Raw genomic sequence first — 15,438 nt, 5'->3', positions numbered from 1 at the left:
GATGATGTTTTGATGGAACTGTCCCTTTAAGACAGAAAGCAATCAGGAAAATCAAAACTGTGTGTGTATGCATGTGTCTTCACCAGGAAAGCTGTGACGGACAAGGCATACTCTGAACGAGCGCTGTTATCTCTGGACGAGTTTCCACACTGTCGTGAGTCTGAGTGTGTGCACTCTCCACTCAGCCACAAATCCAGCACGTCCTCCCTCTCTCTCTCGCTCTCTCTGTAGGACATGCCCGTGGGGAAAAAAAAGAAAAGAGTCTCCAGTCTGTGTTTTGGAAATCTGGTGTTTTCAGAAAGCCAGACATTTGAAATGACTGACAGAGAAGAAAGTCACGTGGTTCAAGCCACGATGCAGAGATCAGTTTGGGTCGAATGCTGCTTGAGGTTTTAAATTCTTATTCGCTTGCGTACAAGTAAAACACAAGGGCACCTGAGAGAACGTGTGTGTGTGTGTGTGTGTGTTTTGGAAATCTTTTTATTTTTATCATGATCATGTATGTGTGAAATGTCAGTGTTATAAAGCCACCGATTTTCAAAGGATTTTTTCCCCCAAAAAATTACAATGAAAGCCTGATATTTTAAGAAAGTTGTATGGTGGTTCAGTGTTTGGTTAAAGGAGCAGTTTGTCATTTTTAGAGCCCTCTGCTGCCTGCAAGGGGAACTGCAATTACGATAAAAACACCGCTCTTCCTCCCTAATCAATCCTCATGAACAGCCTTTTAAGGAAAAAAGAAGCAGCTTTGAGTAGCTGTTTCGGGGGCGGGCGGTGGAGCTTATTTATGGAACAGAAATGCACAAACATGTGCCTTAAATGAGGAAACTAGCTCTGGCTGATGGAGAGAATATTTTTTGTTGTTTCATACACACGTACAAGTCTCGTGACAAAAGATAACGAATCTGGCTTTATAAATATATTTTTATATGAGGGAAAGTCAAGACAAAACTTCTCTCTTTTTTGCATTGTTAATTGCAAATCCAGTCAGTGTCAAAAGTGTATACTTTTTTTTTCTACATAATTATTTTCATTCATTTCAATTATTGACATGTTACAGCACTCCACGACCTGGCTAGATTCCTCTAGAAAACAAAATTGCTTAAATTCTAATTTGTTAATATTTATATTAGATGTGTTAACATACAGCAGTAATATTCCTCAACTATTCTATATTTTAAAGTACACTACACTCGCCAGGTCAACTGGATAAATCTATAAAAGACATGACACCCCCCCCCGAGACATACGTTTGCATCCATATAAGGCGTGTTTAATGCCCTTTTTTCTAAGAGAATAAGACTTTTGATGGTAATTAAAAATATTGGCCACCTAGGACTGCTAATACTGATCCAAAAAGTGATGCCTCAATTTCACTACATTTCATTTCATTTTAATATCGTTTTTAAACAGATTCAGTTAAACAGTCTACAAATATTTAATATTGCCATATTATTGACTGAAGCCTAGTTTCCTTCCTACTCACATGAAAAGGCTCTATATTGATATCTGTGTTACAACTGAGTCTTGCTAAATGAATGTACTTAATAAATTGGACATTGAAAATGTTTCTGACTGTGTGTGTGTATATATCTATCTCCATCCGTGTGCTTTATATGAGGCCATTATTGCCTTTTTAGTTTTTTGAGATTTAATAATTTACCTCCCATCTAAGGACACACCCACTCTTGGCTCATATTACATATAATATATACACAAAATGACCCCCTACTTCCCCATAAAGATCACTCACAGCTAGACTCAGGTTTAAACACATTTTTCTTGTCTCCTCTTGTGTTTTATTCATTTCTTTTACAAACTAATACTGCAAACAAACATCGCTTAAACTACAATGACTGATATCGCATGCCACCCTTTTGAAATGTTACCAAGAGTCACGTTCAACTAAGCCTTGTTTACACATGCTAGTTTGACATGCTGCACTGATCATGAGTTTGTCCAATAAAAGAATTTAAAAAATTTAATTAAATTTCTCCATCCATCTACCTCTGTTACTTCTGCAACAAAATAGAGCGAGTCTGACTCGGTGGAATGTTGGAAAACGCACCCAAAAATATGCCAAAATGTTTATTGAATATGGATTTACAAGCGTGATGGTGATAATTAACAAGGAGAAGCCAAAACGTGTGGCAATTTTGGTACAATGCCGATACACCGTACAGGCAAAAGTTTTGACACTTAACCATCATGCACATCAAATCAGTGTAAAGAGTGCTTCCTTTAGATTTTTAGTTACTTATGTTAATCACCCAATCATGTGGCAGCAACACAACGCGTATCATCATGCAGATACAGGTCAAGGGCTTCAGTTAACGTTCACAGCCGACATCAGAACGGGGGGGACGTGAACTCGTCGACTTTGTGTCGGACGCTGACCAGCTTGTCTGAGTAGTCCATACGCTGTTGATCTCCTGGGATTTTCCCCACACGCTCAAGTGTAAAAATTTTGAGTTTACACAGAATGGTGCGAAAAACAAAAAACATCCAGAGTTCAGCAGATGGAAACACTTTCTTGATTACTGAGATCAGAGGAGAATGGCCAGACTAGCTTGAGCTGACAGGAAAGCTAGGGTAGCTCTCTCAAATAACAACTCTTTACAACCGTGGCGAAGAGAAAAGCATCTCAGAATGGAGAAACCTCAAAGTGGATGGGCTGCAACAACAGCGAGAAGACCAGGCCGAGTCCCACCTGTCTAAGAATCCGAGGCTATAGTGTACACAGGCTCACCAAAACTGGACAGTTGAAGATTGGGGGGAGGGGGAAAAAAACCAACATCTGGATATCATTTTCCCCAACTAAGTGAATAGGCCTTAATTATAAATCTGGAATGGAGGTTTACAGAAAATTCATAATGTCCATTTGAAGTGAACCCAGATGGTAACAGCTCATATTAGCTCAATATCATCTGTGGCACCACAACGCCATCTGCTGCTGTGACAGGGAATTACATTGGTTAAAAAAAAAAAAAAAAAAAACACAAACAACAGATTTTCCTACATAAAACATTCAATATGAAAAAGCTATATATTTATTAGATTGTACAACACGTGCTGGCTTCGCAATGGTAGTTTTTGCTTGGCAACATAAAAATGCATCATTGTCCATTACTGAAAGGCAACATTATCTTAAAATTAACATTATTTTGCACAACTAGAGCAAAACATTGCTCGTTGCGATCTCCTTGGTGATTGTACGACGTTTTGTACACCACAAACGGCAACATTTACAGTTTAATCCCTACAACATTACAGCAGGTTTTTACTCCCCAACATTAGGTCTCTTTTCACTGCAGTGCTTGGCATCAAGAACTTCACCCTTCACAAGTCAAATCAATCGATTATGAAAAGACAAGGACTAGCGTATTATTCCCAACCTGGCGAACATGCACCTCATCCACACATCTGTGTTAGAAATACAACTCACTAAAAAAAAAAATTCTCTCTCATCTTCAAGGTCACAAAACGGTGACTTCCATGATACAAAGAACACTTAAATCATTTTACTTAAGGCAGAATCGTTATGACCAAAAAAAAAAAAATCCACGCTGAAATATGCTTTCGAATCGTCTTGATTCTCTTACTGAGCGTAGGTGCTGAGAAAAATCCAGCTAAATGCATAGGATGTCGTAATCTTTAAAGGTCGCAAGTATTCACTGAATACCAGAATAATCCGCAGGAAGGCTCCAGAGAATCAGAGGGTCTTACGGTCATTGCTGCTTTGGAAGAGGTCGTCTAAACAACAGGATGTGAGGTTCTGGAAGGACAAGGAAAACAAGAAGTGACAATAATAATAAAGTGTCAATTTCTCATCATCAAGTGAAACCAGTGCAACACATAGACTCAGTGATTTCATTTTATTTACTTTCTTTCTCTTAAACTATACAGCCAAAAGTATGTGGACACCTGACCACCACACCGATACTGTATGCGATTCTTCTCCAAAAAAAAACAACTGTTGCATGCAATTGAATAGAACAGCTTTGTACAATGTAGAATTAGTTTCCCTCCAAAAACTAAGAGGCCCAAACCTGTTCCACCAGCACGACAACGCACCTGTGCACAAAGCCAGCTCCAGAATCTAGTGGAACACCTTCCCAGAAGAATGGAGGTTATTATAAACAGCAAGGAGAGTTGTGATGATCAGGTGTCCACCAAAAAAAAAGGCAATGTGCGTACATCGTATAGCAAAAACATTTAAACTTGTATGTAAATATCCAGTATCGCATTGTGGGACGTTCATATAGCATCACCACCGTGATACTGACCAGGTTCGTGAATCATGTAATGAACCCATCCGAGAGACTGCTGCACGCCGAGCCTCCTCCACTCGTCCTCAGACATCAGGTGGGACTTTGGGACTTGCTTGGCCAACTCCCGCGGCAAAACAACGTGCCTGGCACACACACGTACCCACACATACCAAAGAAGGCAAAGAAACAGCAGTTTAAATCACTGTCCAATTATAATGACCTTAAAATTATTATTATTATTATTATTATTATTATTATTATTAAAAAGCTGTAAACAATACGGCTCTGTATCATACCAGATCGGACATTTTCTAGTCTGATATATAATAAGTCGTGAACATGTATGTTGTCGATCAACACAGATCCCATACACAAACACGGGACACAACTCGTCTGATTTATCGTCTAAAAAATAATCCTGATTTATTATCTGAAACGTGACATGTCAATTCTGTCTTATGATCTCAAATTCATGAGTTTTCTTCTCAAATTTCTACCTCAAAATTATCTTAAACTTTTGAAAAAACACTGATTTATCATCTCAAAATTCTGACTTCTTCCACGGTTTTGCTCTCAGTCTTATCGTGATACATTTCAGAAGTATCGCGTTATGATATTTGAGCCAAATCGCGCAGCAGATGACCGCGTGACGCCTCTCGGTCATTTAGCTTTAAACGCAAAATCCGGCGTGTAAACTGACTCAACTTCAATCTCATACATTTACGGAACAATATTTTACTAGAAACTTGTTTAAGTAGAGAGCACGTAGTCCTGAGCCTGTTAGGTTTCCTTTCCTAGTTTCCTGGGGAAAATACTGAATTATCCGCCGCCTCAGTGTTTAGTAAATGAACCACGGTTAGTTTTGAAAACTTAACCGTTAGTCGGATTAGCTAGGAGTGCGAACAGTGATGTTTCAGTGTGGCTAAAAACAGAGCACTAGCGTTAGCTAACCCGGGTCGACTTTCGAATACTACGCACAGATTTTCTACTTATCTTACCTTTATTTCTTACATTACCTGTACTCGTAAAGGTCGTCGTTGTATTTATCGGAGTAGTAGATCTGTTTATGAGCCATTGCGGGTGCGGTTTAAAAACTATTCACCTTTGCCAAAGTTTTGGAATGCGTGTGTGTTTTTTTGGGGGGGGGTCGATGGAATGTTCTCGCGTGGCCGCACGAGCACTTTTTGAATGCGCGAATAAAATGAGATTCGGCGCGTCTGATTGGCTAGAAGGAACCACGTGACCAAACACCCGCCACTGAGCACGCGCACTTTTCAAGACTACAATGCGCGAGCAGCGCAGAACGCGACACTTTGACCGAATTCTAAATAGTTTCGTAGCTTCTACCTGGCAGCACTACAGTGAACGTAAAATGGCGTCGAAACACGCCATACCTAGTATAGTATGAGTTTACATGAGATTCAACCTGCATGCCGTTCATAAAAACTAAAATAAAAAACCCGCCCCTTTTGCTTGGATTGGCCAATGAACCAGGCTCACAGGCAAGTACGCCAGTTCCTGGGTGAGATCCATTTTGAAACGATCATGACTATGCCCTACTCCCTTCGAAGACTCGCTATGTAGGGGTCGAAAGTAACGACCATTTGGAACGCCTGTGTCGCACACATCTGCATGTAAACCCTGGAGACAAATCTCCTAAATATTCATGTGTGAAATTGTTTGATCTTCTTCTACTATATCATTTGCTGTAGAAATGTATTTATCTTTATTTGTTTATTATTATTATTGATCTATTCTTATCCGTCTCGGATCCGATTTGTTCTGACATTTTGAGCCTCCCATATCAATTTCTTTTTGATATACTGTATGTATATATATATATATATATATATATATATATATATATATATATATATATATATATATATATATATATATATGTATGTATGTGTGTGTATATATATATATATATATATATATATATATATATATATGTATATGTATGTATGAAGATGTATATCATCTTCACACACACACACACACATACATACACACACACACACACACACACACACACACACACACACACACACACACACACTACCAGTCAAAAGTTTAGAAACGCTCATTCTTTATTTTTATTTTATTTTCCACATTTTATAATAATAATAATGTCATCAACACTATGGAGTAACACAAATGGAACTATAGGAATTATGTTGTGATAAAAAATACAAAATAAATCAAAGTAATTTAATATTTTATCATCTTCAAAGTAGACGCCCTTTTTGCAGAGAATTTCCAGAAATGTATTCTTGGCGTTTTCTCACCCGATTTCTTGAGGAATCCCCCTGAGATGCTTTTTAAGCAGTATTAAAGGAGTTCACACCGACACTGGACACTTATCGGCTGCTTTTCGGAATATTTCGCTCCAAGTCGCCCATTTAAAAAAATATTTTTTGTAAATAAAATGTTTGTTTTCTAATTAAATAAATGAACATGTTGGCACAATTATATTTTTGCCTACAACACCGATTTCAATCGTTTAATCATACACCTTCAGATCAAAAGTTTTTTAAGATCATGAGAAACATTTCAGTCTCAAAACAAAATGTTTTGTGAAAAGTGTGAATTTTTAATCTTCTTGTTTTAAATGATGACACTGAAATATCTACAAAGCCAGTGTAGTGTAATCTCAAAGATATTAATATGCATATACTGTATGATAATATATATAATATATACTATCCATAATGTGCATTTTAGGTAAGATGCCATGTTTTACCTTTTTTTATTTATAAAAAAAAAAGGAGAATGACACCTCCTTGATTCAATGTAAAAAAAAAAAAAAAAGGCAGTTAAAACTATAAGGATGTGTCATTTATTTGACATTGTTGTATGTAATTGTATAACCCTCTAGCATAAAGACATGTAAACTTGTTTGTACTTTTCTGAAGTCACACGTTTCTAAACATAACAATAAAAACTGACAGTTGTGGAAATGAAACTGACTGTATTTGTTGTAGACTATAACAGACAAGTCATTTTGCATATTTGGATATTCTTTGGTTTATTTTTGCAGATCTTGTATAAAAGACTCACACAGTCCAAGTGAAAGGTTACTGAAATATTTACAAGTTAAATACAGAAGAGACTTTTTCTACATAGGCAGTGTCCAGGTGAACATATACAGATCAAGGTTCTTATAACTTCTAGCGTGAATTTTTAATATTATGACACTGGAATACCTACAGTCTCATTATCCGCCTCAACAGCATCATACAGGATATCCAGCCGACTCAAGTCGGTATCCTCTCTTCCTGTGAATGAGCACTGCTGAGGCATGGGGGCAGATTCTCTTGCCTCCTCCTGGGTGATTTGCTTATAGACCTGGGCTTCTACTGAGGCCTCTTCTCCTTTAACTGTGGATGAACAAACTTTGTCACTTCCTTCTCTTTCTTTCTGTCTATCTTCCTCAGGCATTTCTACTGGAAGTAACGGGGTCAGCTCCAGGAAGGGTTTGTAACGAGGTGTTATGGGTTTCACGGTTTGCGGAACATGGATTGGGATAAAATCATGTTTTGGAGGTTTCGCTTTGGAGGAAAACTTAGTTTTTTCTGATTTGCTTGGTGTGGCTGTGCAAGTTTTGGCAGCATATTCAGTAATGACTGATTTGTAGTCTGCAGTTTTCAAGCTTGCCTCAAGTGCTAGTGGATCTACGCCAATGTCAAGTGGTAAAAATGCTTCTGCAATGTCCATGTCCTCTTCAGCTGTCCCTTTCTGTCCTTCATCCTGAAAAACGACTCGTCGAGTCCTAGACTCCATTCTCGTTTCTTCTGGTTCCACCTGATGTAGCTGGATAGGTTCACATGGAGAAGAGTTAGCACTATTCCTAAAGAAATCAGTGATTTCATCCACATCGTCCAGCGTTCCTGTCTCATCCTTGTCGTTTTGTTTCAAGCCAAATGCATCCTGTGACCACATCCTAATGCCATCCTCTTTACAGTCATCATGTAATGGATCCACCTGAGTCACTGGAGTTTCATCTTTAAGCACAAATTTCTCCAAGTAACCTCTGTCTTCGAAGTCAGACTCCTGGCTGTGGAAGGACTTTTCTGAAGTCACGCTCTCAGTATCGTCTTGCTTCTTCCTGCTTCCTATGGCGTCTGCATACAAATCTGAGTACATAAACGCCATGGCCTTTGGTTCCTCCAACAGGACAAGATCTATGATTTTCTGAGGTCCTTCAGGTAGAAAAATCGGAGTAAGGATTGACTCTTGGCTACCAAATAGGGCACTTCCACTTTTCTTTAAGGGTGATTTTGGCTGCTCCTCTTCTTTATTGGCCCCCTTTGTTGTGTTTTGGAAATCTGGATCTTGTCCACCTCCATAAAACACCTCATCCACATGTTCGCTGATGATCTCCAGTCCACTGATAGATACAGAATCATCGGAACCTTCTGGTGCTGGTTTTCCATCGATGGCATTATCTTCCCCCTCATAAAGATCTCCTTGCTCAGTGGTGGTCTCAGGCTCTTGGTTAGCATCTACTGTAGAAACTGCTGATGGTGCCTGATGGTCCAAGAGTGTGAATTTCTCAAAATAGTCCTCGCTTGTACCTTGTTTTTGTGCTTGCTTGATCCGTAATGGCAAAGCTAAAGGCTCTGATTCTGCCTGGACTGTAGCTTGAAGATGTTCCAGATTTTCTGTCTCCTCAGATGACTCAGGTTCTTCAGGGAACTCACTGGCTTTTATAACAGGTGTGTCTTCAAGGTAAGACAAGTTATCTACTAGCCCTTTGCTCTCCTCCTCATCCACCGTGGACACCTTGGGGGGTACAACAATATTCAGAATCTCTGATCCCTCAGAGACCAGGCAGAACAAACGCTGCTTTCTTGCTTCTTTCGAGTCTTTCCTTTCGTCCTCTTTTTCTTTCTCGACTGTCACATTGGGAACGGAGACCTCCACCATGGCCGGCCTATCTGGTTCTTCTGGCACTTCGTCTGTTATCATTGGTAGCTTCTCAGGCACTTTATTCCGCTTCTTCTTCTTCCTCCTGATCATATGATCCTCGTCCATTATAAAGATGATTCTACCTGCCGTTTCTGAACCTGGACTGGTTGGACATCTTGGAACAAGGCTGTTGCAGAGATCTGGGGCAGGAGAACTGATTTCCGAAACCCAAGGTATAGAGCAGCGGCTAGATGCCGTCTCCCAGAGGATCCCGCTGTCCTCGTTCTGTAGTGTTACCATTGAGAAAGCTGGATCCATCATCAGGCACTGAAGTTTGGGCTTCACTACCTCTTCTTGGACTATTTCTCTCAGGCTGAAAGAAATCAATTGACTCACTTCAGTTTATGTGACTGAACCAATAATTAAATCACAGATGATAAGGAGTGACAGATGTTCCCAACTAATATTATGCAAATTACGTATATCATTCTGTAAAGCTGCTAGCTTTCTGCTTTTATCTGCAGCTGTTTTAATATCTAGCCAATCCAAACGGTTCAATGATATCTCAGTAATATAGTCATCAAATGGCTGAGCTTTTCAACATGGCACTCCAGGCAATCCTTCAGTATCATTGGCTCAAAGGCTTTGACTTTCTCCAATATGGTGGATCTTATAGTTGTTATGTAGGAATAAAACAAGTACAGAAGAAAATAAAACGGGTAAAAATTTGATACTAAACACATTTTATATGAGCTTCTGTGTAAAATAGATTAACAATTCAATTAAAAAATGTATTATTGTATTTACTTTGCATATGATTCATATAATTAACAAATGATTGCAACTCTTGCGCTGAGATTTTAGTCCGTAAAATGGTCCGCAAAATTGGCAGAAAAAAGTTTAAAATTGGTACAATTTTTAAAAACCTGTTACTCAAATCCTCGATTTCGTCGTTTATACTCTGAGCCCCTTCCTCCTCCATCGCTGCACCTTGTAATACAGTCATCTGGTTATCCAGGTCAGTTTTTTCCATCAAATCCATTTTTGTTTCTTTTTTCCCTTCTCAATAACTTCAGGAGCCCTTTAGAGTCCTACAAGTTGCTAGGTTCATGTCGTTGCCAGCAGGAAGATCTCTCTCTCTCTCTCTCTCTCTCTCTCTTTCTTGCTCAGCATTATCTCTAAATAGACAAATAGGCATCGGCTCACCACCAGCGCCATCTGTAAAATGCAACCCACTGGTACCTTAATGTGAACACATCAGTGCACTTGAAACTCGCACATAAAGTTATTTTCAAATTTTATGTGAGTGAAAGCACTCTAGAAGGGATATATGGGCTATACATAACTCTCTGATATAAGTATCAGATGATATGATACATATAGTGGGATTCCTGTTACTAAAAATATATTGCTGTAATGGGACAGCTACCTGAGGTTTCATTAAGCAGGGAAATTTTTCATAATGTAATGAAAATATTATGTTTATTACTTAATAGAAACTACGATAAACACCACATGACTATTCTGAAATATTTTCAAGACCAAATGCCAGTTGATGGACGAGAGGCTGAGAGACTTGCGATGTTTCATAACCGTACACACATAACAGATTGCATAAAATGTATTAGAAATAGTTAAATGAAAGATTACCACAACATTTTCTTAACATTACACTTCTAGAAATCTTTTGTTGTAAATGTTTTGGTTGTTATTGTGTAATGTATATACACATTGCTACATGACTGCTGCTTCTTTTGTAAAATAAATAAATAAATAAAATAAGGGAAAAAATGTATTTGTCAGCAAGTCACTGTGGTATAAGAACAATAAAACACTTCAGGACTGTCGGCTGTTATTGGAAAATAATCAAAGTCAGGTAACAGTAACAGTAACTCTGTTTCATTTTGGGATGCATCACACAACTCCAGTGTTGATTATTTTCCTATAACGTCACACCCCCAAATGTTTTATTCCTTACAGTCAAGCTATCTCGAATATACTGCTGAACGTTCCAATAACATTGTCTGGTAGCTGTGACATGTCCTTCAGGAGACTTGGAAGCTACAACTCAACCTTTTCTGTAGCCTACGTGTTGCATCACTCATCTCGGTTCTCGATATCTAAACTTGACCTACACTATCAAATGCACTAGTGTTTAAAAGCATGCAGATAGCGATTACTCGTTTTAACGTCACAGATGTAGAAGGTTTACTTCACTGTTGTCTTTCAAATGTATGTTCTAGCAGCTGGAGGTTGTATCAAATGTGTATTAGTCAATTATTTAAGATAAGGTGACCAACGCATCAGCACGTGGTGATTTTTTAATAGAGTCAGAACTCGCTATTAGATACTAAACTGTAAACCGGGAGGCACGGGTTGAGCTCAAGGTTCATGGTGTCACCTGTTAATGCCTGTCATCTGAGGTATGTGCATGTGTAACAGAAGAAGAGCAAGAAACCAAGACACAGCAAAAGCTGTGTGTGTGTGTGTGTGTGTGTGTGTGTGTGTGTGTGTGTGTGTGTGTGTGTATGTGTTGCTGGATTATACACACTGTAAAAGTTCTTGGTAAAATATTAAATGCATAATTTTTAGAAGAAATTAGCCTCTCAATGTATTTTAATAAAACTCCTGTTTGTTAAATTTACAGTTTTTAATGCTTAAGTGTTTCTAGATCTATCATTTAAAAAATTTATAATAAAATATTTTGATGTGCATCCATTCCATTCAATGTCTCTTCCAGTTCCTTCATTTCAAGCTTCTGTTTACATGATTTCTGACCCAGAAATAAACTCCACCCCCCAACAGTCAGAGCACAACCATTCAGGTCTGCCCCTTTTTTTTTAAAAAGCAACCCTTATGTAGTTTCTACAGTGGTGCCGGGGAAAGACTTTGGGCATAGAAAGGCTTCTCTGTGTTTCATTGCCATTACAATTCACCTCACAGGCAGTAGAGGGCTCTGAAAATTACAAAACCGCCCCTTTAAAAGATATGTTCACCAGATAAATGATACAAAAGCAATGAATTTCATCCATTCATTTTCAGTAGGCGCTTTATCCTGGTCAGAGTCGCAGTGGATTCTGGAAACTCAACTCCAGATGTAGTTTTTTGATTGATTTACAAAAATTAATTATTTATAATAATAATTAAAAAAAAAGAATAACATGTCATTTGTGATTTTGTAAGCTTAAATGTACAGGGGTGCTGTATAGTTTTATTGTAACACTTTTTTCTTTCTTTTTTTTCTTTTTCTTTCTTTCTTTTTTTTTTTTTTTTTTTTTTTAAAGTTTTCCTAAGCACTACATCTGGTTTCAAAATTATTGGCACCCCCTACAAATAATGATTGGGGAAGGATAGCCTAACAGCCACTTTCTGTAATGTCTAACAAGGTGGAAGATTGGATCTTGGACAACTTATGTTGATGTTGACGTGGTGAAATTGTAAGTAATAAAATAATGGAAAGTTGCCTGGAGATTTGAAAATATAGCAAAAAGAGAATGAAGTTATGGAAGGATGAATGAATGGATGGATGAGTGCATGGGTAAATGTGTAAGACGTGTGATTGAATTATTCATGCAATTCAGTTAAAGTCCACAAGATGGCCTTCATTAGTTGTACGTCTACAGTATAACCTTGTGTTTCATACAAAAACTGAGCAATTTATTTCACTTCCAAATCAGATCCCAATTAACACAAATTATTCCAGTAAGCAGTGAGGTTTATATGTGACCTCTTCAGTAACTTCATCTAAAATGAAATGAAATCAAATGAAAACAGATGTAATAAAGTGATCAGAGTAGAGGAAAATAAACTGGTGGTTTTACATGAGAGACACTGATATCTGATTCGTTATACATTATAGTCATATTACTAATTATAATTAAAATGTCTAAGTGGATATTCTACCCAGCTCATTATTGAGTGGAGCTCCCAACATCATTATACATAATAAATGACTTTATAAATGATCAATTATGCTCGAAATCTGTCAAAATCAGCTGACAATATATCAGTGGCCATCAGTCAAATCCATTTTGTTATAACTGTTATAACTTTATTTTTTCCACGACATGATCTGGTGAGAATTCACAACACGTAGTAGTCTGGAGTATAAAGTGTAGCATGGACACAAAACAGGAAGTGATGAAATAATTTAATGTCCGTTTTATTGCGTCACAATTTAGTGCTGAGGCTGACATGCTGTTCGTGGAGGGTGGGTCATGAAGTTTTAATAATTTCTTACAAACATTACACCAGGAAATGTCCTGTCTCATACAGATATATTTTTCTTTAATAGTTATTTTATATATATATATATATATATATATATATATATATATATATATATATATATATATATATATATATATAAAATTATTAATTAATATATATATATGTGTGTGTGTGTGTGTGTGTGTGTTTATATATATATATATATATATATATATATATATATATATATATATATATATATATATATATATATATATATATAGCAGGGGTTTGTCAGGCAGTAGTTCTGGAAATAAAAGGCATTCGATTTTTGGCAACCCATTTGAAGAGATTTAGGCCTAATCTGGCAACCCTGGCACTGGGATGAAGAGATAAAAAGAAACGTTTCGATGTAAATATTTTGTGGGCATCAGTCAACTGTGTATGTTCACTCCACCAGCAAGCCGTTTTGATACTCACTGATTCGAAACTGTTTTGTGTCCCTTTTGAACGACTCTTTGAAATGAGCCGATCGAGAGAATCGATTCATTTTGCAACAGTGTAGGGAATGAACAGACAATGTGTTCCTAACAGGTTCAAATACAGGAGATGCATTATTAGTTAGTTAGTTTGTTATTGCTGTTTTTTTAGAAAGCTTGCCAGAATGATTCACACGGCATTTGGTTGAAACTAAACACCATGATGGTACACAACAACAACACAAAAAACCTGAGTGAGCAGGAGGTTTTTACTTTCATATGAGACGAGCAAGTGGTCAGATATGAAGCAGGCAAAACCAAAATAACGACCACATTCATTAACATAAACATGCATTTTCGGCATCTTCAGTAACTGCATGTCAGAGTCGTGCTGGGTTAAAGTAGCCTGTGCGACAAGATTTTGTTTAGATTTTTTCTAAATAGAGCCAACTAATTTGTTAGAAAATATATCAGTCAGGTAAAAAATTTAATTAATACGTGCGCAAACAAGATTTAAAAACAGTGCACATCTCTAGTTTGGATTAATTATGAACCTGTGTGATGGATCTGAGATTGAGGAACTGGAGCCAGAATTCACACAATGTGCTGAGAGTGCTGACAAATCTACATCTCAGTTTTCACCCCAGTGTTTCCAGGGGAATAATGGTAAGGTTTAAGGGTATCTTGAGGTAACAATTTGATATTTGATGATACCACTGAATCTATTATCATACAATTTTGATTCATAAGGCAATGATTCATTTGAAGATAACACTGAAACTGCTACGATACGATAATTATGACATTACAATACACTATGATATGATACGATACAACTTTACAACACAATACGGTATGATACGATACAATACGACATGTTACAATACAATATGGTATAATACTATACAATACGAAGTTACAATACAAAACAGTATGATATGATACAATATGATGTTACAATACAATATGGTATGATACTATACAATATGACGTTACAATACAAAGCAGTATGATATGATACAATACGATATTACAATATAATATGACATGATACAATACGATGTTACAATACAATATGACATGATACAATAAAATGTTACAATACAATATGACATGTTACAATACAATACGGTATGATATGAGACGATACGACATGTTACATCACAATATGTTATGATACAATATGATACAATGCAACATGTTACATAACAATATGATATGATACAATACAACATGTTACAATCTAATATGATATGATACAATACGATACAATACAACGTTACAATACGATATGATACGATACATGTTACTATCCAATACGATATGATACAATACGATACAATATGATGTTACAATACGATATGAAACAATACGGTACAGTATGATGTTACAATACAATATGATACGATACGACATGTTACTATCCAATACAATATGACACAATACGTTACAATACGACGTTACAATACGATATGATACGATACAATAAAATACGACATGTTCCAATCCTATACGCTATGATACAATATGATAAAACATGTAAACACAAACATGCATTCCGGACCTTA

At 37.0% G+C, this 15,438-nt stretch overlaps 3 protein-coding genes across 4 annotated transcripts in view; 1 reads left to right on the top strand and 2 right to left on the bottom strand.

Annotated features, from left to right (window-relative positions):
* Nucleotides 1-3,003, top strand: part of sema4d (sema domain, immunoglobulin domain (Ig), transmembrane domain (TM) and short cytoplasmic domain, (semaphorin) 4D) — a 66,984-nt gene extending 63,981 nt beyond the window's left edge. The window contains exon 20 of the mRNA XM_047162056.2: nt 87-3,003. Within this exon, the coding sequence (XP_047018012.1) occupies nt 87-116 (30 nt within the window). The 3' untranslated portion in view covers nt 117-3,003. The remainder of the gene's footprint in view (nt 1-86) is intronic.
* On the bottom strand, nt 2,051-5,622 carry zgc:86839 (CKS domain-containing protein). The gene is made up of 3 exons (XM_017492721.3): nt 5,285-5,622; nt 4,284-4,411; nt 2,051-3,772 (listed from the first exon to the last, which is right to left on the bottom strand). The coding sequence occupies exons 1-3, from the start codon at nt 5,341-5,343 to the stop codon at nt 3,726-3,728; spliced, it is 234 nt and encodes a 77-aa protein (XP_017348210.1). The 5' UTR covers nt 5,344-5,622; the 3' UTR covers nt 2,051-3,725.
* Nucleotides 5,623-7,273: 1,651 nt separating this feature from the next.
* On the bottom strand, nt 7,274-10,346 carry si:ch1073-398f15.1 (cardiomyopathy-associated protein 5). Of its 2 annotated transcripts, none has more exons than XM_017491980.3 (2): nt 10,173-10,346; nt 7,274-9,555 (listed from the first exon to the last, which is right to left on the bottom strand). In XM_017491980.3, exon 2 carries the CDS (start codon nt 9,501-9,503, stop codon nt 7,461-7,463), a length of 2,043 nt encoding a protein of 680 aa, XP_017347469.1. In that variant the 5' UTR covers nt 9,504-9,555; nt 10,173-10,346; the 3' UTR covers nt 7,274-7,460. The 2 variants fall into 2 exon arrangements, with proteins under 2 accessions (XP_017347469.1, XP_017347468.1); XM_017491979.3 differs by having other exon boundaries at nt 10,109-10,345.
* Between the last annotated feature and the right edge of the window lie 5,092 nt (nt 10,347-15,438).

The sequence above is a fragment of the Ictalurus punctatus genome, chromosome 18, assembly GCF_001660625.3.
Source record: "Ictalurus punctatus breed USDA103 chromosome 18, Coco_2.0, whole genome shotgun sequence".
In the NCBI taxonomy this organism is placed as follows: Eukaryota; Metazoa; Chordata; class Actinopteri; order Siluriformes; family Ictaluridae; genus Ictalurus; species Ictalurus punctatus.
This window is presented reverse-complemented; position numbering and strand designations above follow the sequence as displayed.